Source organism: Zeus faber (assembly GCF_960531495.2).
Source record: "Zeus faber genome assembly, chromosome: 9".
NCBI lineage: Eukaryota > Metazoa > Chordata > Actinopteri > Zeiformes > Zeidae > Zeus > Zeus faber.
This window is the reverse complement of record NC_137197.1, coordinates 30203502-30226533: the sequence shown is the minus strand read 5'-3', so window position 1 is coordinate 30226533 and position 23032 is coordinate 30203502. Positions and strand designations below refer to the sequence as shown.

At 41.6% G+C, this 23032-nt stretch overlaps 1 protein-coding gene across 1 annotated transcript in view; it reads right to left on the bottom strand.

The window, feature by feature from the left end:
* slc36a4 (solute carrier family 36 member 4) overlaps positions 1–20324 on the bottom strand; it is a gene marked incomplete at its 3' end in the record, with an annotated part of 230883 nt that extends 210559 nt beyond the window's left edge. The window contains exons 1-3 of the mRNA XM_080006768.1: positions 20301–20324; positions 16215–16341; positions 10614–10704 (exon numbers count right to left, since the gene is read on the bottom strand). Coding sequence (XP_079862894.1) covers positions 10614–10704; positions 16215–16341; positions 20301–20322 — 240 coding nt within the window. The 5' untranslated portion in view covers positions 20323–20324. The remainder of the gene's footprint in view (positions 1–10613; positions 10705–16214; positions 16342–20300) is intronic.
* Positions 20325–23032: the final 2708 nt, after the last annotated feature.

Below are 23032 nucleotides of genomic sequence, written 5' to 3'. Positions count from 1 at the left end.
CTTCAGAACCAAGGAACGGGACATTGCGAGTTTGAAACTCATGCGTGCCCAGGACACAAGCTTTTCCAACCCTTGGAGAATCCACCTGGCTCCTGACACTGATGTTGTTGTCACCATGAGGTCATCCATAAAGGCTCTGATGGGGTGTTGCCTTACTCCGGACTTGCTGAGACGGCCTCGGCACTCAAACTCTGCCGACGTAACCAGCATGTTCATTGCTAGTGCAAAGAGGGTCACCGAGATGGTGCAGCCGGTGATTATCCCTACTTCCAACAGGTGCCAGTCAGATGTAAATGAGCCGGAAGAGGCCCTCAAACTTTACTTGCTGTGGTAGTCCAGGATGAGGCCTTTCACCTTCTGGGGTACGTGGTGTCTATATTTATATTTATATTTATATATATATATATATATATATATGTATTTTTTTTTTTTTTTTTTTTATTAAATGTATATGAAATTTTTAATTAAATTAAATATTCACAACCGCAATACATTGAGTCTGGAAAAGCGACATGTCCCCACAGTGTGTCACAGTGACACCTTTAACGTTCTTATTTTGACGTTCTCTGGGTGCTGCTGAGGCATGATGCCGATAAGAGACACACGTAGGGGGCAGTAGCCCAGGAGGTAGAGCGGGTCGTTTAGTGATCGGAAAGTTCCTAGGCTTCTACTGGTTGCGTGCTGAAGTGTCCTTGAGCAAGACACTTAACTCCCTAACGGCTCCCAATGAGCAGGTGTGCGTCTTGCACGGCTGACACCGCCATTGACATAAGAATGTGTGCGTGAACGGGTGAGGCTTTGTGTAGTCCTAGGTCTAGACAGGCACTATATAAATGCAGTCCATTTATAGGATATTATGTCCTTCCCAAAGAAAATGCACCAAGAAAGGTGCATTTACGATTGTACGATTATTACAAAGTCACGATTATAAAGGAAAAAAAGGGGAAAAAAGGAGAACGATTTTCAATTTTCAAAAAATTAATGAACCCTTTGTATAACTAAAGAAAAAAAAATAAGCAAGAAAAATGCACCTTTATTTTCATAAACATTCTATCCGGTTACTTATAACGCTTAATCATAACACTATTTCGAGCTCAAAAACTTTTTGGCAGAGATTTAGTGTGACCCCACACATGAAAAATTCCATTGATGTACAAAAGTTGTTTTTGAAATTGCTTTTTGTTGGCACGTCACACACACTGTCCTGCCAGAGTCATGATTGTAAAAACCTCCCTGCAAAAAAAAAAAAAAAAAAAAACAAGTGGAGCAAAGAAAAAAAGGGGAAAAAAGGAGAATCAATTTCAAAGGCCAAATGAATACTTTTTAAAACTGAAGAAAAATAAATGAGCAAGAAATATGCACCTGTATTTTCATAAACATTCTATCCAACACTTTATGCGCTAGCAGACTTTTCGGCAGAGATTAAGTGACCCCTGATTGAAACAAACAAAAAAGAAAAGTCCATTTAGATCCAAAAGTTGTTTTGAAATAGATTGATACAGGCACACGCACAGGCGCACTTAATGATGTTAACGATAGACCACCAAAAGTTCTCTTTGTCACTGTTGGTCGTGTCAACCCAAGAGACAACGTAGAGTAGAAGTCTGTAGAAAGATATTGAATGTGAGGCAGACATTACGTTCTTCATTGATTTACACTCAAATCTAGCCTTCAACTACCGCTGTATATTTGCGAAAGATGACATGATGCAGACCTGCCAACATTTGGAAAATATTTTCAGTACCACAACAGTGTAACAGGGCGTCTCTGTGGTGTTTGAGTTAATGCAACTAAATGACTCCATCAGTTATTCACACTGTAGCTGTTTCGTAACGAGGCTGATCACATCATATGGGAGCTACTACGGCTAACTAGAAACAGTATACAAAATCATCTCATTAGTATACAGGGTACATCTCATAAAATTACAATATCATGAAAAAGTTCAATATTTTTTGTCCATCATTTCAGAGAGTGAAACCCATATATTATATAGATTCATTACACGTAGAGTGAAATATTTCAAGCCTTTATTTCTTGAAATTTTGATGATTGTGGCTATAAATAATGAAAACCCAAAATTCAGTGTCTCAGAAAATTGTAATATTGAATATTGGAAAGTCATGGTGTCACACCCTACTCTAATTAAATCAAAACACCTGCAGATGTATGTATATATATATATATATGTATATATATATGTGTATATACACTACTCACAAAAAGTTAGGGATATTCGGCTTCGGGTGAAATTTCAAGATGAACCTAAAATACACTATAACCTTTACAGGTGAACTTAATTTGACCTACTCTAAACTTTTGAATGCACATGTCCAACTGTTCAATGTTTCAGTACTTTTTGCACAACTTGCTGTTCTCTCAGAAGGAGCTGAACGGCAAAATTTACAACAGGTGTTTGATCCATGGATCAACCAATACATTTCCTGGTTCAATTAGAATTGGTATTTAAACAGTCCTCTTCATCATGCTGTTCACATTTTGACATCATGAGACCAAGACGACACCTAACAATTGATCAACAGTACCTCGGCATTGCGAGGCTTCAAACAGGATGTTCTCAGAGGGAAGTGGCCACTGAGCTTAGAGTGTCACAGAGTGTCATCAGCAGGTTGCAACAGAGATACAGAGACTGGAAGAGTCACAGAAAGGCATAGAAGTGGACGTCCTTTGGCCACATCTCACACTGATGACAGCTTCATTGTGAACAGTGCGCTGCGGGGCCGGATGATGAATGCCACTCAACTCCAGGCACATTTAAGGGAGGTGAGAGGCACCCAAGTGTCACGTCAGACCATTCAAAGCCGTTTACATCAGCGTGGACTGCGTGCTAGACGACCTGCAAGGGTACCTGACCACACCACCAGGCACAGGCATCCTCGTCTTGCATGGGCCAGGGAGCATTTACACTGGACGAGGGACCAGTGGCCTCAGTGCTGTTCTCTGATGAAAGTCGATTCACGTTGAGCAGAAATGATGGCCGCCAACGATGTTGGAGACGTCAAGGAGAGCGCTATGCATCAGCCACTGTTGTCACCACACGAGCCTTGTGGTGTTACAGTGTGGGCAGGTCTTATCTAGTCAATACAGAACTGCCCTACACTTTGTGAATGGTACAGTGACAAGCCCATACTACCTGAATAACATCATTAATCCAGTCATTGTGCCCCTGCATGAACAACACAGGCCTCATTTCATCTTCACGGACGACAATGCTCCAGCTCATCGAGGTTGCATCATTAGGGAATGGCTAATGGAGACTGGGGTACCTCAAATGGAGTGGCCTGCACTTTCTCCAGACCTGAATCACATAGAAAACCATTGGGATCATCTAAGTGGCCGTGTAGAGGCTCGTCACTCTGTACCCCAGAACCTCAATGACCTGAGGGCCGCCCTTCAAGAAGAGTGGGGGGCCATGCCTCAGCAGACAATAAGTCGCCTTGTGAACAGCATGAGACGTCCTTGTCAAGCTGTAATTGATGCTCAAGGGCACATGAAAATTTATTGAGACATTGACATTTTTTGTTGCGGTAAACCCACCACTGTTGTTGGCTTTTGTTTCAATAAATTGGTTGAGATGAGGAAATCACCATTGCATGCTTCTACTTAAATGCCCTACTTTCATGATATAATATCACTGTAGTGTATATACTGTAGTAGTATGTGTATATACATACACATACTGTATATATATATACACACACACACACACACACACACACACACACACACATATATATATATATATATATACACACACATACATATACACATTTACACACACACACACACACATATATATATAGAGGAACTTATGGTAGGGCGTACTACATCCAAGCCGGACCAGGATCGACGTGCACCTGTACATTTTTGAACTTAAGGTGATAATCAAAATGGATAGTTGGCTAGCATCAGGCACACTGAAAAGGAAAGAAGCCATCGGTACATCATCCACAAGCGAAGTCGCGGCGGGACATCCGACGGGCGGGACAGTCCCGCCTGTCAAACAAAAAAAGAAAGGTTTGAAAAAAGTATAGCGCTGACTATTTATCAATGGGACTCGTGAGTTTTAACCCACCTCTTTTTTTGTTTTACCACTACTGCACTGTATGTATAAGAATTAAAATATACGTCCTCTGAGCATGCACTGTTTGGGATGTGGGCCGCGAACACATTTGAGATTTTCAAGTGGGCCGTGAGTCCAAAAAGGGAACCGCTGCTCTAGCTGGTCTAACAATTTGGCCCTTGTCAAAGTCTCTCAGATCCTTACACTTGCCCAGTTTTCCTGTTTCCAACACATCAACTTCAAGAGTTGGTTGGCACCCATCAGCCACAACATTAAAACCACTGACATGCAAACTGAATAGCATTGCTCATCTCGTTCCAATGGCACTTGTCAAGGGGTGGGATATATAAGGCAGCAAGTGAACAGTCAGTTCTTGAAGTTGTTGGAATGTGTTGGAAGCAGGAAAAACAGCTCTGAGGAGGGGACCTACACAATATTAGACAGGTAGTTTTAATGTTGTGGCTGATCGGTGTGTATACGGAACAAGGGTTGACAAAAAAGTTGAGCAAGGAAAGAGGGGAAAAGAGGATAATTATTTCCAAACGCTTAATGAATACTTTGTATAACTGAAGAAAAATAAATGAGAAAGAAAAGTGCACCTGTATTTTCCATAAACACCCCACATTGAAATAAAATTCCATTTAGGTCCAAAAGTTGTTTTTAAATTGATTTTTGTTCTCACACACACACACACACACACACACACACACACACACACACACACACACACACACACACACACACACACACACACACACACACACACACACACACACACACACACACACACACACACACACACACACACACACACACACGAAATGACTTTAGAACGCCATTACTTCTCGTAAAGCAATGACAAGGAAGACGCATTTATTGACATCAACGAGAGACCCCCAAAAGTTCTCTTTGTTATTGTTAGTTGCATCAACCAGAGAGAGAACATAGAGTACAAGTCTGTAGAAAGATACTGAATGTAAGGCATACAAGACATCCTTCATTGATTTTTCATTCAAATCTAGCCTTCAACTACTGCCGTATATTACGAAAGACAAGACGACGACTTGAAAATTACATCAACTAATAGACAGGATAACCCCTTGTACTGATAATTAGGTGGGGTACACACAGTAGCCCGGTTTAGCCAAACAACTCCACACACTCATCCCTACACTTAAGTAGCTTCGGCAGTGCTGTCATAAATCTCCATTTACCAACACCACATGGCTCCAGTTGGCTGCCAAGCTGCATCAACTAGTGTGAGTATTTAATTGACGCTATCAAGTGAACACCCTCTTCCAGAGATTTTCTGTAGAATTAGGCCTGCTACACACACATAAGGCTCAACAGTGAGTTCCACCATTCCTGGACCCCCCCGTCACACTCTGCCTCGAGTGAGGGTAGGTTGCCGGAAGGCACACAAGAAAATTGCCCAAAAATCTAGGTGGTGGTGACCACCGTACACAAAAATCCCAAAAATGTGTAAAAACTCACCAAGAAAAAAAACACAACCTAACTATTTATACTATGTACAATATAGATACAGGGATAATTCTGATTCTTAGTTTTTCTTGCTCTCCACATACATGTGGCCGTCTCCTGATCCCCGCCATGAATGGTGAACCTCATTCTTATATAGGGGAGGCCCCTCCCTTTTGGGTCATATCACCCAATTAAACAGGTATATTTGTTGAGGTCATTGTAAAGAGGTAGAGGCATTACCTTTATACATTATATTATACAATCATTGTAGTATAGATATATTATTATTATTATTATCATTATTATTATTATACAAAAGAAAAAACACGAAACATACAAACAGATTCCGGAATGGGATACGCTCTGCGCAGGCGCACCCTCACCCATGCACGTAAGAGGACAGCTCACGCAGCCCCTTGATCGTTTCCCCAACCTGGAGGTGCCGGCCATGCTAAACTGCTTTCCAACGAAAGGTTAGACCAAACAAAGTAACAAAATGAAAATGTTATATTTAGTCTAGAACTTTAGAAATCACTGGCCCCGTGAACCTAATTGGGCAGCCACACCTGTCTTGGGTCTAGGTTGGTCGTTGATTGGTCTAACGGGCAACAGGTAAAACCCCAATCCCCACACACACACGAGAGGAGCTCTTGTCATAACATGCTGTTCATCTGCTCCAGGGCTTGTTCCACCAAGCCCAACAGCTACAATAAACGCGTGTCTTCTACCCCATCGTCTGTGTCTCTGTGCCGGAGGGCCCTGAAAACGGCACTCGGTTGGCATGTGGCAGGGAAAACTGCCACAGTGCTTAATCCCATTTTCATTTATTTTACTTGGTATGTTTCCCTAATTTACTTTTTAAAACCCTCCGATTATTTGTGACAAATCTTCGATACCTGTACCAACATTACTCAAATTGGATAAATATCCCTCATGATGATATTTTACAGGACAGTCAGCAAATGTACCAGAGAGGGCTTTGGTCAAAAGTCCAAGTAGCCTGAAGTCTCCAGAGCTCTTTAATTTAAAGGATAAGTGGCCATTTCAATAAATGTATTTCTAAGTCAAACAACCCATCTAAAACAAAATGGGCAGTGAACAAAATAGTCAATTCTAGTTACATTTTTAGTCCCAATGGCCATGTAATAAAATATGTTGTTGTTGACCGTGAATCTTTGATTGTGGTTCAGTTACACATGCATGCATGTGGCCTGAAATCATGATGTCAAAGTCAGTGATGTACAGTACTGCCAAAGCAGTGCTCTCAGAATGCAGAAGAATGCAGTTGGCCATACACTGAATGATTTGACGTCGCTCAAGGGAAGGTGCATGGGGTGGAGTGATGAGAGACAAGTAATGAAAATAAAATAACATTATAAAACACAAAACCTTTCTTCAAAATTGTTTTAATTCACAATATTTCAAGTAATTTTTATCAAGTTCAAATTGAGTCTCGAGTTCCAATATCTGATGTGTACTCAGCCAAACCATTTGCCGCAAAAGGGAAAACCACAAAAGGAACCGTTTTAAATAGGAGACAGACGCTGGTGTTCTGACTATCCATAAGCTTGTTTTCAATACTTTTGATTCTTTAAAATCTACCTGTGCACCTTTGTACCTGTAGTGAGTACCCTGTCCATTGTACCACATTTATTTGAAAAAAGTTGGTGTTATGTGCATATCGGCAATAAAATATTTCTTCACAAGCAAACACAATGATTTAGAAACTCTTCAATTGTGATCAAACTGTCAACAGAATCGTGTAATTTTGATTATGGAGACGTGTGCATTGATTCTGAATCTTTCAAGAGAGAATTGCAATACATGTAAGGATTTGTTTTTTTCTCTCACCCCTACAAACTTCCACTTGGAGAAGTAATGTACAACCGGAATCAGGGCCTAACCAGCCAACATCTTAACCATTGCCATCATGTTTTTCACATGCGACGCATAACAAAAGTGTTCATCTGCATTATTTGAGGTGGGAGGACACTAAAACTAAAGGCTCATCAAGAGAAAATGACTAGACGCCAACACGCTCACATTAAGCTACTACCAAACCGGTGCAAGTAGAGCTGGGCTATGAGGATAAATCATGGTTATCATTATCATTTCACATAGTATGGATATAATTGATGTCTGCTGAAGTTCATTCAAATAATTAACCTGTAATTCATTATTATATGGTTTGTTAACCCTCTGAAGTCCAAGCTAAATTCAGTGAAGCGTTTTTGGTGTGGTCTGATATTTATCTAAATATAATCAACTTAACTTACTCCAAAGTGGTTGATATATCTATATGAAGGAAAATCCCAGCTACATTCATATGCCATCAATATTAATAATAATAATATCAATTTTGTCATAGCACACGCTAGAATATATTGACGAACTTTTTTGTCAATACAAAAGTTGTTCATCAAGGTCTTGGCTATATAATGAAGTGAAAATAGTTGATCAAATCCGACGTCTAAATTGGTAAAAACAAGGTTTTATCACAACTGCTGACAACTTTATTTCAGTTGACCCAAGGTGTGAGAGGAGCCATTAGCTAATGACCTGAAAATTCATGACTCCCTGGTGGGAGCCATTAGAGGTGTCGATCTGCAGCAGGCTGGGCCATCTCTCTGTCTCTCAGACAAAGGAATTACATTTACATTTACATTTAGTCATTTAGCAGACGCTTTTATCCAAAGCGACTTACAATTGTTCAAACACCGACGGACGCAGCCATCAGGAGCAATTAGGGGTTAAGTGTCTTGCTCAAGGACACTACAGCGTGCTAGCAGGAGGAGCTTGGGATCGAACCAGCAACCTTTGGATCACTAGACCACCAGCTCTACCTCCTGAGCTACCATCCCCATAATGAGGCTGTAGGCAAGTGGGAGTGGGGACAGTGAGCAATGCAAGAAATGTAAGAAATGTTTTTGGTTTTGAAAGATTTATTGAAAACGTCACACAAACTTTATACAAAAACTCCAAAAAGTGGTTTTAGGTGATAGGTGAGAAGAGCAACTCTTAAATCAACAATCACGTTCAAGTCAAATGAAAATTTGAATTCATGAACAAAATATATATTTAGAGGAGTAGGAGCATGTGGTAGAGCTGGTGTAGGTGCAAGATGATTTTCTGTAGCAGCTTGTAGAGGTGCGCTCATACTGTACAAACAAAAAAAATTGCAAGGAAATGTGATATTTACATCAGACATACAGTATCTCTACAGACAACATACATCACACCAGGAAGGGGAATGCCACATATTACATACACCTCACGGACTGCATGTTCACACACACACACACACACACACACACACACACACACACACACACACACACACACACACACACACACACACACACACACACACACACACACACACACACACACACACACACACACACACACCAAAAAGGTTGTAAAATGAAGGCTAGGGCTAAGTGGAGAGGAGAGCAGAGCTACATAAAGTCTGCATGCTACTGTTTTCAGCTATCGCCTGCACGTGCTGTACAATGCTAAGTTTGCTTAGCAAAATAAAATATTCCATCTCTTTTCCCTGTAGCTACCAACGGTAACAATACCTAACTTCACAGTGTTGTAGTCGCAGCAAACAGGAATCCATGAACGGTCTCTAGCTAGCTTAGCTAGCTACTCATCTACCTAGCACTCTAGCTAGCTAACGTTAGCGTTAGTGAACTGGTGTACAAGATGCAGAAATATTTACATTTCATTTACATTTAGTCATTTAGCAGACACTTTTATCCAAAGCGACTTACAATTATTCAAACACCGACGGACGCAGCCATCAGGAGCAATTAGGGTTAAGTGTCTTGCTCAAGGACACTACAGCATGCTACCAGGAAGAGCCTGGGATCGAACCTGCAACCTTTTAGATGACTAGACCACCAGCTCTACCTCCTGAGCTACCACCCCCAGAAATCCTTTCAACGTTAGCTTGTGCTCGTAAAAAATATGTTACTTACTCATCATCAGGTATTGGGTCCTCAGCTGGGTCAATTCTCGATTCAAAATGCTGTCTTTCTTCCTCAGTAGTAGGAGGACATGAGGATTTATCGAATCCATGCACACGTCACACTGGCGCGGGGCTGCGACCATGTCCCAGCGTGGTGCGCATCATTATGCAAAGTGGCCACCAGGTCTGAATGGAAGGATGTGGATTCGGGAGTCGCGAATACATTGACATGATAAATAGGTGTCGGTTTGGAAAGACAGATAGAGAGAACAAATGCAAGGTCTAACTTAATGCTAAATCTAACCCTAATTGAATAATTAACATAATATTCTAAAATGGAAAGTCGGAGAGTCACGATTCTTAGCTTGCTGGCATTTTTGTCACTTTTCTTACCTGCGAACGCGCGGGCACGTTGTCGACCTCAGATGGTAAAAGTATGAATATCAGACCAAATGTATTTCTTTCATTAAATCGGACTCCAATATTTCAAAATTCATACCGTGAGATTTTTCACAGGCATTTCTTCTCATGTCATTCATATACACTCCAAAATGGTTCACCTCAAAAGGATATCTTCATTCATTTGACAAAATGATACCACTGAAAAATGCCAAGCACGAGAATTGATCGGTTAAGCAGCCCTTGGCGCAAGGAAGCTGTGAGCAGGGCTTGGTATCAAGTATCAACATTCAGAAGCATTGGATATCAAAATTTGATACCTCAGTATCAACCTCTTCAGCTTCTGTGAGCCAAAGACTAAATTTAAGTTAAGGATTTTTTTTTTTTTGTTAACAAGGGATTTTTATAAATCTAGGCTGATGTTTTGATCTCAAGGCACAATGACTACAACTCAGTTAGTCCAAAAAGGGAAATTGCCGTTGGAGAAAAAAAAATGAAAAAATAAAAACATAGTTGAGGAACTGTAAAGGTACAGAAATTGGAAAATTATAATGATAATGGAGTCCAACCCTGGCTTTGAGTATTGGGAGTTAGTACCAAACAAGTGCGACTTTGGGCAGTGACCCCAAAAACAGGCCACCTCCAAATTTTGCCCTCGTGGCGCATATTACTTACAATTAGCCCTGCATTGCGAACCGCCAGAGGAAGGCCCAGGAGTCCGGTGCCTATGTTTCCTTTCAGCAGATGGATGAGAGTTTGACTGAACCTATTGAAACACAAAGGATGGAGAAAGTCAAAAACTGATAAAAAATGTAAGAGAAATATCTAAGAGTCAGTGTATTGCCCTCAAAGAAGAAAATCCCCAGTAAGTCAGACATCAATTCTACAGTTATACATGTAAATCGACAGGGATGTAACACAGTGAATGCGACAGAGCTACAGTATATTGATATTACAGACAACTTTTGTGCCGCAATCGCTAAGACAACCGCAACACTTTAACGTTTCCCAGAGCGCTCCGCGGCAATGATCAATACCACTTTGGAAATAAGAGAGAAGTAAGACCCATGTTCACTGAAGAGGAAAATTGAAATTTTCACAATTTTAGTTAAATGTTTTTTATTTTGGTTGTGCAATCATAGACATATATACATCGACGCCGCATTGACTGCTTCTGCTGATTGCTGTGATACGCCAATGTGGCCACCAATATTGGAAAGGCCAAGACTGGCCTGTAAACAAATAATGGGGGAGCTGTGGTTTTTCTGGATAAAAAGCACTATAATGTTTTTACATTTCTCAACTGAATTCAATGATTTGTTTTTATATTCTATTAAGGGTTTATGATCTAAGTGGCGTCGATTGCTCCACTGTCCGCTATTTCCTCTAATGGTTGCGTATTGGTTGACGCATTAGGTGGGAGTTAGCCACTGGCTATGTCCCCTCCGTGCTTGCAGTACCACCAAGATTCAAGATTCAAGATTCAAGATTTTTTATTTGTCACATACATATACATACTTTCATACATATATGCAGTGAAATGTAATTCAACGCACCCGGTGATAGCACACAATATGTCCTAGGAAAAAATAAAAAATAAAATAAAAAGTAGAAAATTCCTTTCTAATAGACCGACTAACTGACTCCTAAAACGTAATACAGTAAGTGGAATACTTATAGAATAAGATAAAAATATATAGAATAAAATACAATAAAAATAAATTGAAATAAAATGGAATAGATAGAGGGAATATGCCTATGTATATACAGATATGTGCATTTAAAGTGGCATGTGAATTAAAGTGGCATGTGAATGTGAATAGAGTGAGGTAGTGTTTGGGATAATACAGCACAGTATACAACAGTACATCGCAGCAATACGGCATCACAAACAACCCAAAACAGTGATACAGTATGCGGTACAGTATGCTACATACAGTACAGTAGGTAGTGGAGCCTAGTGTATGGCTCAGTTAGGACCCCTGGTGAGGTCAGCGTTGACAGTTCTAATGGCGTGCGGGGAAAAAACTCTGTCTGAGTCTCTCTGTTCTCGCTGTGTGACTGCGGAGGCGCTTGCCTGACCGCAGCATCTGAAACAGTCCGTTGTTGGGGTGATGAGGATCCTTCATGATCCTACGGGCTCTGCTACTACACCTCCTGGTGTATAGCTCCTGCAAGGGGGGGAGGGTAGTTCCAGTGGTACGTTCAGCTGAACGCACCACCCTCTGCAGGGCCCGCCTGTCCTGGGCAATACAGTTCCCAAACCAGGCAGTGATGTTGCCTGTCAGGATGCTCTCCACTGCTCCACAGTAGAAGGACTTGAGGATCCTCACCGAGACCCGGAATTTCCTCAGCTGCCTGAGGTGGTAGAGACGCTGCCTCGCCTTTCTCACCAGAGTGTCTGTGTGAACAGTCCATGTTAAGTCCTCAGTGATGTGGACTCCCAGATATCTGAAGCTGCTCACCCTATCGACAGAAGTCCCATTAATCCACAAGGGCACGTGCGTCCTCGATTGTTATCCACGCCTACAGTCCACAATCAGCTCCTTGGTTTTGCTGACGTTCAGGTGTAGGCTGTTGTCCTGGCACCAGAGTGACAGGTCAGCCACCTCCTCGCGGTAGGCCTTCTCATCGCAGTCGGTGATCAGGCCCACGACCACGGTGTCGTCAGCAAACTTGATGATGGTGTTGGAGCTGGACCTGGCCACACAGTCATGTGTGTACAGGGAGTACAGTAGGGGGCTGAGGACGCAGTCCCTGGGGGATCCTGTATTCAGGGTGAGGGAGCTTGACATGTACTTCCCCACCTTGACCACCTGGGGGCGGCCTGTGAGGAAGTCCAGGATCCAGGTGCACAGCGGACCATTCAATCCGAGCTCCATCAGCTTGACAGCCAGTCTGGTGGGGACTATGGTGTTGAAAGCTGAACTATAATCGATGAACAGCATTCTCACATAGGCCCCCTTCTGGCCATCCAGGTGCGTGAGTGTGGTGTGCAGTACCTGGGAGACCACGTCATCCGTGGATCTGTTCTTCTGCCGGTACGCGAACTGCAACGGGTCCAAGGTGCGGGGGAGGGAGGCGCAGATGTAATCCTTAATCAGCCTCTCGAAACACTTCATGACCACCGAGGTGAGGGCCACCGGACGGTAGTCATTCAGGCAGGTTGGAGAGGCGATCTTCGGCACAGGAACGACGGTGGACCTCTTGAAACAGGACGGGACCACTGATTCAGCCAGGGAGATTTTGAATATTGTGGTGAACACCGGAGCTAGCTGGTTAGCACAGATCTTCAGTACTCGTCCAGATATGCCATCTGGGCCCGCAGCTTTCTTGGGGTTCACCCGCATCAAAGCCCTCCTGACCTCGTGCACGGACACTGAGAGTGCGCGCTCATCCCCTGCGGTGTAACTCCAATTAGCCGGCGAGCTAGCGGTGTTGCTGCCAGACTCGAACCGCGCATAAAAAGAGTTTAGTTGGTTGGCTAGGGAGGCAAGCAAGACAAGCGTCTTGTCTCCCCCAGCTCCATCTGTAGCTCCACGGTCTCTCTGTACGTCCGTTTGGCATCCCTCACCGCCCTCTGCAGATTGTACGACGCCGCTTTGTACGAAGGAATGCTATAGAAGGAGATTGTATTGAAGATTGTATTGAAGCAGATTCTAAAAAGCCAATAGTGCTGCATCCCCTTCCTGCTCTTCCACCCTGCTTCATGACGAATTATGGAAAGAGATTCCAGAAAAAACGAATGAAATAATGAAAAAAGATCTACCTGCACCCTTACTGGAAGATCCCACCACTGGCACCATATCTGAGGGACTGAGCCTTCAGACACAGGAGTCGTAGGTCGATTGAGGCAAAAATATGAATATATCGACCAAAAACTATAATCAACTTAAGATGGCTGCAAGACAAGTGCACGGGGAAACATATACAAATTAATTTGCGTATGATAAAACTAAAAATGAAGTCAAGATAAATTAAATAGGGGCCAACATAAAGACAACTGGACACAGCAAACGGAGGTAGTCAAATGAAACAGGAGGGGATATATAGGGACATGACCGAACCAAAAAGACACAAGGAGATTTAACTCTAAATGTTATTAAACAAGGAACTAAATAACACAAGTGCTTCACTCTCTCCATCCCCTCAGTCCGTACAGAATTTGGAAAAAAGGCCTTCTCCTACTCTGCCCCCCCAACCTGGAAAACGTTAAGGCAGGAACTGAAGCTGTCCAGCATGATTCCCCTTGTGGATTTTAAACTAATTTTAAGAAATATGGAGAGAGCATCTGTGGGGTTTGTGCTTGCACATCGTATTAAAAATTGGATTGACACTTTGGCACTTTTCTGATTCGTGTTCTATTTTGTCTCTGTATGGAACTGTCTGTAATTGTGTGTTATTGCTGCTATTGTCTTGACCAGGTCTCTCTTGAGAATGAGACCCCCATGTCTCAATGAGATTATCTGCATAGATAGATAGATAGATAGATGGATAGATGGATGGATAAAAGTGCACATGTTTAAATAAGTGCAAAATAAATAGAAAACATTCATCAATAAAAAGGCATTATTAAATCAATATAAATGATAGTTAAAGTAAATACAAAATAAACTATGCCCTCACGTTAGGTTGAACAGAACGGATTCCTCCACAGCTCTTAAGCTCTGCAGCTATGGAGTTCTTGTCCTTTCCGATAGGGAAGATGGATCAGACAGCAGGGGTAAGAACCTTAAATCCCACCGATAAAATATGTATGTTATGTGAAAGAAAACCTATGTGTGAATATTATATGTTTTAACTTTGTATGTGCATTATGAATGTAGTGTGTAAAAAGATAAGTAATTACAAAAATAGAGAAAATATAAAGACTGTTTAAACTTAAACTGTGTGGGCGTGGGAGCATCGATCACAGCATACTATAGTTGGCATTGCATGAACATTTGAGTATTCAGTATTTGCTTGGCTCCCTTCTCTCAAATTGTTATTGCTTCACTCCTTCTATAGCATTCCTTCAGCACAGGCCCGCTGCTTATTAGCAACCGATTTCCTGTGAACACACTGAAGGCCAGTCAGTCAGCCTTCAAGTTGAGTTTCTGCTTCTCTTTCCTGCTCCATAGGAGATGCAAACAGTCACACCCACCTAACATAACATATAATAATAGTGATACCAAGAGACACCAAGTGGTCAACTTAACATAAAAACGTATTAACTGTCATTGCTAGATATGTAATAAGGAATGTGTGGGTTCAAATACCAGAATTGAGTCAGATATTGTCCTTGTGTGTCTCTTTCAACAAAAGCTCTGATATCAGTGAACATGTACTCAAATGTTACACGTGTTTACACAAAAAGAACGGGGAGACGTGCAGGTTTTTTTTAGGAACAGGATGGATTGGGACCATCCCTTAACTCAGTTGTGTTTAACATGTAGGAAACAAACTTAAATAAATACATTTATAATATAAAGGACAGCGCACAGACGGTGCACTGCTGTCTGGAGGAGAAAAAAATAAATAAATAAATAAATACATAAAAAATAAAAACTCTGCTCCAAAGAGTTAGGTTTACATTTTTCATTTTCCATTCAAGTAAGAAACAAAGGAAATAAATACATCTAAATCATTTTCTACGACATTATATTATATATTGCTATATTATAACCACAAGATTTGCATATAGAATGGGGAAGTGAGAATGATCGCAAGTGGTTACTCGATAGCTCTGTTCTGAAACTGGAACGGAGAGGAAGCGAGGGAGTGAGGAAGACAGGGAGAGAGGGGCGGGGGCTCTCACCTCCTCCGCTACAGTTTCAGAACACAGTAAACTGCACTTACACCGTTTCAGTGCTCGAAATTGTCATCTGTCATCAATATCAATGACGATCCATGGAGTCAATCACCGATTGACGATTTAATTGTAAATCTGCCCAAGCTTACAATGCATTGAGAGAAAATTAACTAATGATGTTGATGGCAAACTTGTGAATAATCCCCTCTGGGACATTGGATATACAAAGTCAAATCACTATGTCTTTTTGTTCGCTTCTTGTTCTAAATTTGTATTTTGAGCTTGAAAACGTCTGTTTTGTAATGGGAATACTAGAACCTTAAGACATGCTACACCCTCCATTAAAAAAAACCTCAAATGCTAAACCTTGTAATTCCGGTTGAGCAGACACAGTCTGCACACAGCTGGTTTCATTATGAGAAATCATGTTGCGAGGAAAAGTAATACATGAATAAAATGCATGCTCGAGTCCGGGAAAGCCTTACGAAATGCCGCGGGTATTATCCAGCCCACACGGTTGGGAAGGCAGAAGCTCCTGGTCGTGATCCTCATCTGAGTTCTCCTCAGAGGCCTGGCCGGTGCTTTCGATGAGTGGCGTCATCACCTCCATATCTAGAAAGACAGGAAGGTTAAACACATTATCAGGTGAGTCCACCTATTTCAGAAAGAGAAGAAAGAAAGAGAGCGTGTTTCTAAGTTTGAAGTTTGGCTTGTTTATTTTTGGTCTGGTTGTAGTCAGGTTTGTGTAAATAGACTAGAGAAGTTGTTGTTGATTTTTTTGGCATGTAGTCCTAAAGCCCTCATCGGTAGATGTAGCAATGTAGCAAAGCCTGAAATAGAAAGGACAGAAAATGCAGAAAACTACTAGAGGTGATAAGAGCAGGATGAAGGACCATGCAGCAAAAATTGTGCCAGTTATTGATAAATCTCAAAGGTCAAATGTGAAAAGAAATGTAATGTAAATATACAAGATCCCATACTTCTGCTAAACCAAAACCTACATAGTTGGGACCAGAAAACCATTTGGCATCAGCAAAAATAACATTAAATGAATAGGAAAAGAAACTGTTGGAGCACCCCACGCTCAAAGAAACAAACATTGGCCTATTCATTTACCAACAAGTGAAATCCGATTTTAAAGATCGAGCCAAGCAATACATCTGGCAAGAAAGGTATAGAACCACCCGGCCCGAATCTAAGTCATATCCAAGACTAGGTTGATAAGTCCAGCAAGGGTTTTTAAAGTAGGCAATGAGTCCTAACTGCCCAAATATTCTGAGTGATGCAAATTTGGTCCCACTTTTAGGCATAGGTGTTTAATCAAACTTTCTTAATTTAGGAAACAACTCCTATCTCCAGCTGTTCCAACTCCTTAGGAGTTCCAAGCAGACGAGTTTCAGGCACAGACGTGTGCACAGCACGTACATTCTGGGGAGGAGAGATGTGTTGAGAACACTTGACAACAATCAACTCAATAAGATATTGTTTGTATAGAGATGAAATCATATTTGTGACTGATTTGGTACATGAAACGATTACAACATCAAGAAGAACATCCTGTGATCACTGTCAACAAAAGTTGTCATAACATTTGATTTTTGGGCAACGGGTAAGATGCAACATTGATGATTTAGGTCCATCACAGGAAAGAATGTGAATCATCAAGTTGTGATTTCCCTTACAGAGATGAAAGACAGATATAATATAAGAGTTCATGAAGCTTCATAACTAACTTTTATATCCTACTCTGAGGGAGAAATACCTTAGCCTTTGTCTTCTACACCTAGTTTCACATTCAGCATGATGCCTTGGAGCGATTCACAAGATGTTTGATAAACACAGGCCCAAAGCAATACAAATCAACGTTTATATTGGCCCCCATTTTATTTGTTTGATGAACAAACAAGCTTTTCGTGGTATCGGTTTTTAGGTCTCAGAGATTAAAGAGTACAGGTGACACAAGTCCAATATCTGAGTAAATTCTGGTATTCTAACATACCTTATTACACATTAAGGCTGGGTTTTGGTACTCAATACCTATTCAATAGGCTTTGGCCAATATTCAATGATAGAGAATATCACGATATTTGCCATCATATGAGATATTTTCACAGTATCAAAATATCGCCACCCTGTCCATCTGTCCGTCCGTCCGTGGGACCGATGGACGGAGCATCAGAGAACACAGACAAAGGCTCATTCACTTGCGCCCAGATGGAGGATTTGGACGTGGTGATGGGCGTGGCACGGTTGGTCCGGTGATTAAGTTGCAGCTCCAGGTTATTACTTGCATTACTAAAATTAGATTATAAAAACATGTTTTATATTAATTGGTATACAGAGCTGCTAAGTCTTAGGCTTTGACCATGACTCACGCATATAAACCAGTTCACACACCACACCTCGTTTTTGAGAATCCCAAAATAAGTCAAACTCCTTTCTTTTTCTCTTTTTTTTTTTTTTTCTCTTACTTATTTTCTCACTCGTGCTTGCTTGGTGCCCGTCAGTGTTTGAGTGGTAAACACACATCCTTTCCACACCCACGTTACATGAATGCCACCTTAACAACCTAGTGTTTCTCCAAAGAAAACAAGTAGCGTTTTTATTGTAGATGTACATAGTGTTTTTATTGTAGATGTATTTATTGTAATTTAATGAAACCAACCCAACCACACCCAACCCCCACCAAAATAACATTTTGAATATCGCCCAAGCCTACTTTAAGGTATCGACCGAAAAAACCCAATACCAAGTACGTAGTATAGAAACATCTCGATTCAAATGATACCTGTGCTGATCCTTTTTGTACCCAGATCTCGGAAAAAAAAAAAAAGACTATTAGTATGGTTTTGCTAGCAGCCAATAACAGCAAGCGTTCTTCAATTTAATGCAACGTGTGATTGGCTCAGCAGCTACAACAGTCTGTTAAAGGATGGGTTCACAATTTATTCAAGATTCAAGATTTTTATTTGTCACATACATATACATACTTCCATACATATATGCAGTGAAATGTAATGAAGTCTGTCTTAAAACAACAGTCAGGTTTCCATATGAACAGTGAAAGAGGTTTTCCTTGCTGTAAATTGTAGTTATTTTAGAAATATTTTTACTTAAATATTTTAATTTGAACACTTTCTAAATGTATTCATTACTTATTCGTAACGTATTCGAGTGGTGGCACTGAATGCTTCCATTCACATGATGAAAAAAAAGGTATCGAATGAATTACTCTTTTGGTATCGGTATCGGTATCACTTTAAGGGTTCTGGTATTGGTACTGCTATCGTAATTTTTTTTAAACCATACCCAGCCCAATTACATATCGTGTCACATTCAAATTTCATGCTTTGGAACCTGACAAGCCTTGAGATAATGATGCAGGTCCACGCTGTTGGAGACCAGAGTGAAGTCCAAATGACACTGATCGAGTTCAAGAGTCCAGACCTCAGTTACAAACAGTTATGTTTGTTCCGTGAATGGAAACTGATGCCTCGTACACACTAAAGGACTTTCGCTCAGATTTGAGTCTCAAGTTTTCTCGAATTTTCAACATCTTAAGAGAGTCATGGGGGAATCTTGTCTTACCCTGCCTTACACCAAATTTCCAATGTCGGAATAAAATAACAAGAGTTTTACCTCAGTTGGTGCATGCCTCTGTAATCTGGATTGTTTGGTGTAAGGTGTTCATAAAACTCAGTCCGAGCTGTCTTAAGTAAGTCTTTTTCCTACTCTTTACATTCCGATAAAATCATATATGTTTAATATTATGGGAAGTTTTTAGTCTTTGCTCATGCAAATGTGGGGACTCCGGGGAGGCGCAAGCTCCGTGCTTATTAAAACCTCAAAACTTGAAAGAACTGAAATAATAAAAACTTGTCAAAAACAAATATAATTGCTTAATAATTATTGGTTTATTATTTTAAAAATGCTTTTTCAGAAGGAACGACGGGGGCGGCGGGCAAGTAGTGTAACCGGTGTACGCCCGTACACCGTGTAACACAGGTAACACTGGCAGCACCAATACCCGCGGCAACCCCAGTAGGCATTAGGTGTGTGAGTCTACACCGGGCCCGGCGCCACCAGGTGGCAAGTGGGGGCTTTGCCGCCTCACTTGTACTTTCCGCCCACCCAGCTGCAGTTGTACGTGCCCTGTCACAGAGGTTTCCAACCACCGGGGCGCGGACCTGTATCTTTTCAGAAGCGATCTTATGACGACATATCTGCCAAAATATGCGACGAGATCCACGCACGAGGATGGAGAAGAGCCGCGCGTGCAACTCAAACAGCCGCATATTATTTTTTACTTAGTGCTTTCACAGCCCTCGCGATAAATTAGCCTCAGAGTAGATGCATTTAAACATAATATTATTTGGAATGTTTGTTTAAACCTATAGCCATAAAAAGATTTGCCTCCTCGCCGTTTTTAACTGCCCCCTCAGTCACTTCACCCTGGCAGCCCACACAGTCAAGTTCAAAGTTTTGCTTATCATCATCATCATCATCATCATCGTCATCATCGTCGTCAATGTCAATGTCACCGTCACCACCCTCATATAAATCTGCATTACCTAATTGTTGTGTTATCCCCATCCTCCGCCAAGCATCTATCCGACACCTGGCCTTTCGAGCTCAGCACCAGTCAACACGAGTCCTTGCTGGGGAAAGAAGTAGAGAAATATATTGGCCCCCACCACCAACTGTGGAAAAAGAACGTAGAGGAGGCGCACGCATACTGCAAATGCATTGAATGGCGAATTCTTATCGTAAAGCATTGTTAAGTGCCAGCCCAATAAAGTACCAGTACGAGATTCGTTCAAAGAAAACATGTCAGGGACTCGCACCTTAAACTAAGCTCTTATCAATGAATGAACGGTATCCCAAGGACAGCCCTACCAAACTGCTGAGATTTGCTTCAGTGAGAACTGTCCAACGGTGCAGCGCAGGCTCCGCTTGTCTTTTTTTAGGAGACCCTTGACATGGCTGGAACTATGCGAATTTGAATATCTTCTTTTTGTTGTTTCTGCGTCCCCTCGCCTCCACGCAGCAAGCCGCGCTCCGGGCGATGTTCTCTCAGATTAGACACAAACGATGAATCAAATCTTCTTCCTGATCCGACGGAGAGCGTGCGTGACGTCACGGGGGGACGGGTGGTTTTTTTTTAAAGGGGTCGTGCGAGGTTTTTTTTTTGCATGTGAAAACCTTAGGGTTTGTTGTCTGCTTTCGTGTTAACCAGAGATAGTTTCTCAGCGGGACCAGCAGGGAATGAATCAAAAAGATATTATGATAACCCTGCATGCATTGGGAACTTGTTATGGTTGTTAGAATGCGGTGCACGGCAGGCGGTTCCAAATCTCGCGAGGAAGGGGGAGAGGGAGAGAGAGGAGAGAGAAGCGCTGGGGGCGTGGTGCACAGTTCTACGGGAATCTTATGGCCCTGACGATGACCTGGAAGGAACAATAAACCCCAGTGACTTATAACCAGTATGTTCTTCTGCCGATCGGAACGTCACAATATATAGTCTGTGATTTTAAAGCAAAAACTATATATATATATATATATATATATATATATATATACATATATATATATGTATAGGCAAGGTAGGGAAAAATCTGAAAGGACACTTATTTTGAAGTGGTAATCCATACGAATTGTAACATAAACGTATAATTGTACAATCCGTACAATTGTTTAAAAAATCATTTAACCTTCCATATTTAGAAGAAAGAAGAAGAAACAGTCTTTAATCGTCACACGACACTCCACAACACATGCTTGCACACACACACTCGATGGTGGCCGGTGAAATGGCTCCTCTGCTTTTGACCCATCCTGGCTTGTCCTTCCTCCGGGGGCACAGCCAGGAGCAGTGCGCAGCGTACGTGGACGCGCCCGGGGACCAGGTGATAAGTGTCCATCGCTGGTCAGACGATGATGGGTGCATGTTTTTGAGGGGGGTCCTTACTGACGTGAGGTGGAGGAAACCCCATGTGAGCACGGGGAGAACATGCAAACTCCACACAGAAAGGCTCCTATTTGGGAGATAACCCGCCGGAGCACGGTGCCAACAGCGCCCCAGGCGGGAATCGAACCCAGGACCTTCTTGCTGTGAGGCAGCAGTGCAATGCACTGCGCCACCGTGCCACGTGCCACAGTATTTCCCATATTCATTATTTTTTTAAGCTGACAATTTTTAAGAAACAGCCATTCAATGTATTTGCGTTATGCATGTGCTCCTCTATGTGCTGTTTCCATTGTTGTTGGCGGGGTCCACCTCTCCCGGCAACAATGTTGTCCAGTTGGTGTCTGTAAACTGTCGATATTAATAAACATTTACCCTTGAATAAAAAAATATCACCACAAGTGACCAAGAAATTGCTGATTTTGTACAGTAAACGCATCGGGCCCAGGAGCTATGAAGTTCATTTTGATATTTAGATAAAGTGAAGCTAGTTTTGGTCGTTACTTGCTGTATCCATGAACTTCACTGCTACTTAAATACATGCTTAAAGCTTAGTTTTTTGCAGTGTTTTGACAAAGTGCAATTCCATTTTTTTATTTTCAAAGTCCTTGTGATTTTATCAAGTACCATAACAACCATGCAGCGATGTGTGACATTCCATAAAAAACAATGCTTTTATTTAGAAAATAAAAGCTTGAACAGATCTTCTAATCTTGGGACCTGCAGACACCAGTCGTCTCTCCTGAATTTATCTTAATTTAAGTCTACTGTATATAAACAAGCCATATATTATAATCAGAAAGTAAAAGTCCTGCTATGTTTTATTGCTGCACTCATACACTGAGCCAGCTGATTTCACTAAATGCCCAGATGATTGAAAAGTGACATTTACTTTATGAATCTAGAAGTGTGACCTCTGGTCATTGTCCTGTTCATATTTTTTTTCCTGCCTTTATCTAAATTGACACAATCCTGCAACTGCATTGTCACTTGTTGACCATACAGCTGAGTTCTGTGACACAGGACACTGGCCCTACACAAAAACAAAAGCATTCTGATTCCCAGCAGCTTGTAGGGACCCCACACTCCATTGATAAATCGAACAGGCAAAAGAGGACCCATTCATAATCATCCTAGAGAAGAGTGAGAGGTGCCACCGATAAGATAATCAGCCCACACACGCACACACACACACACACACACACACACACACACACACACACACACACACACACACACACACACACACACACACACAGAGACTGCATCCAAAATGTCATACTAACAGCCAAATTTGTGTAAAAAAAGGCCAATACTTTTGAGTGGACTCGTTCATTT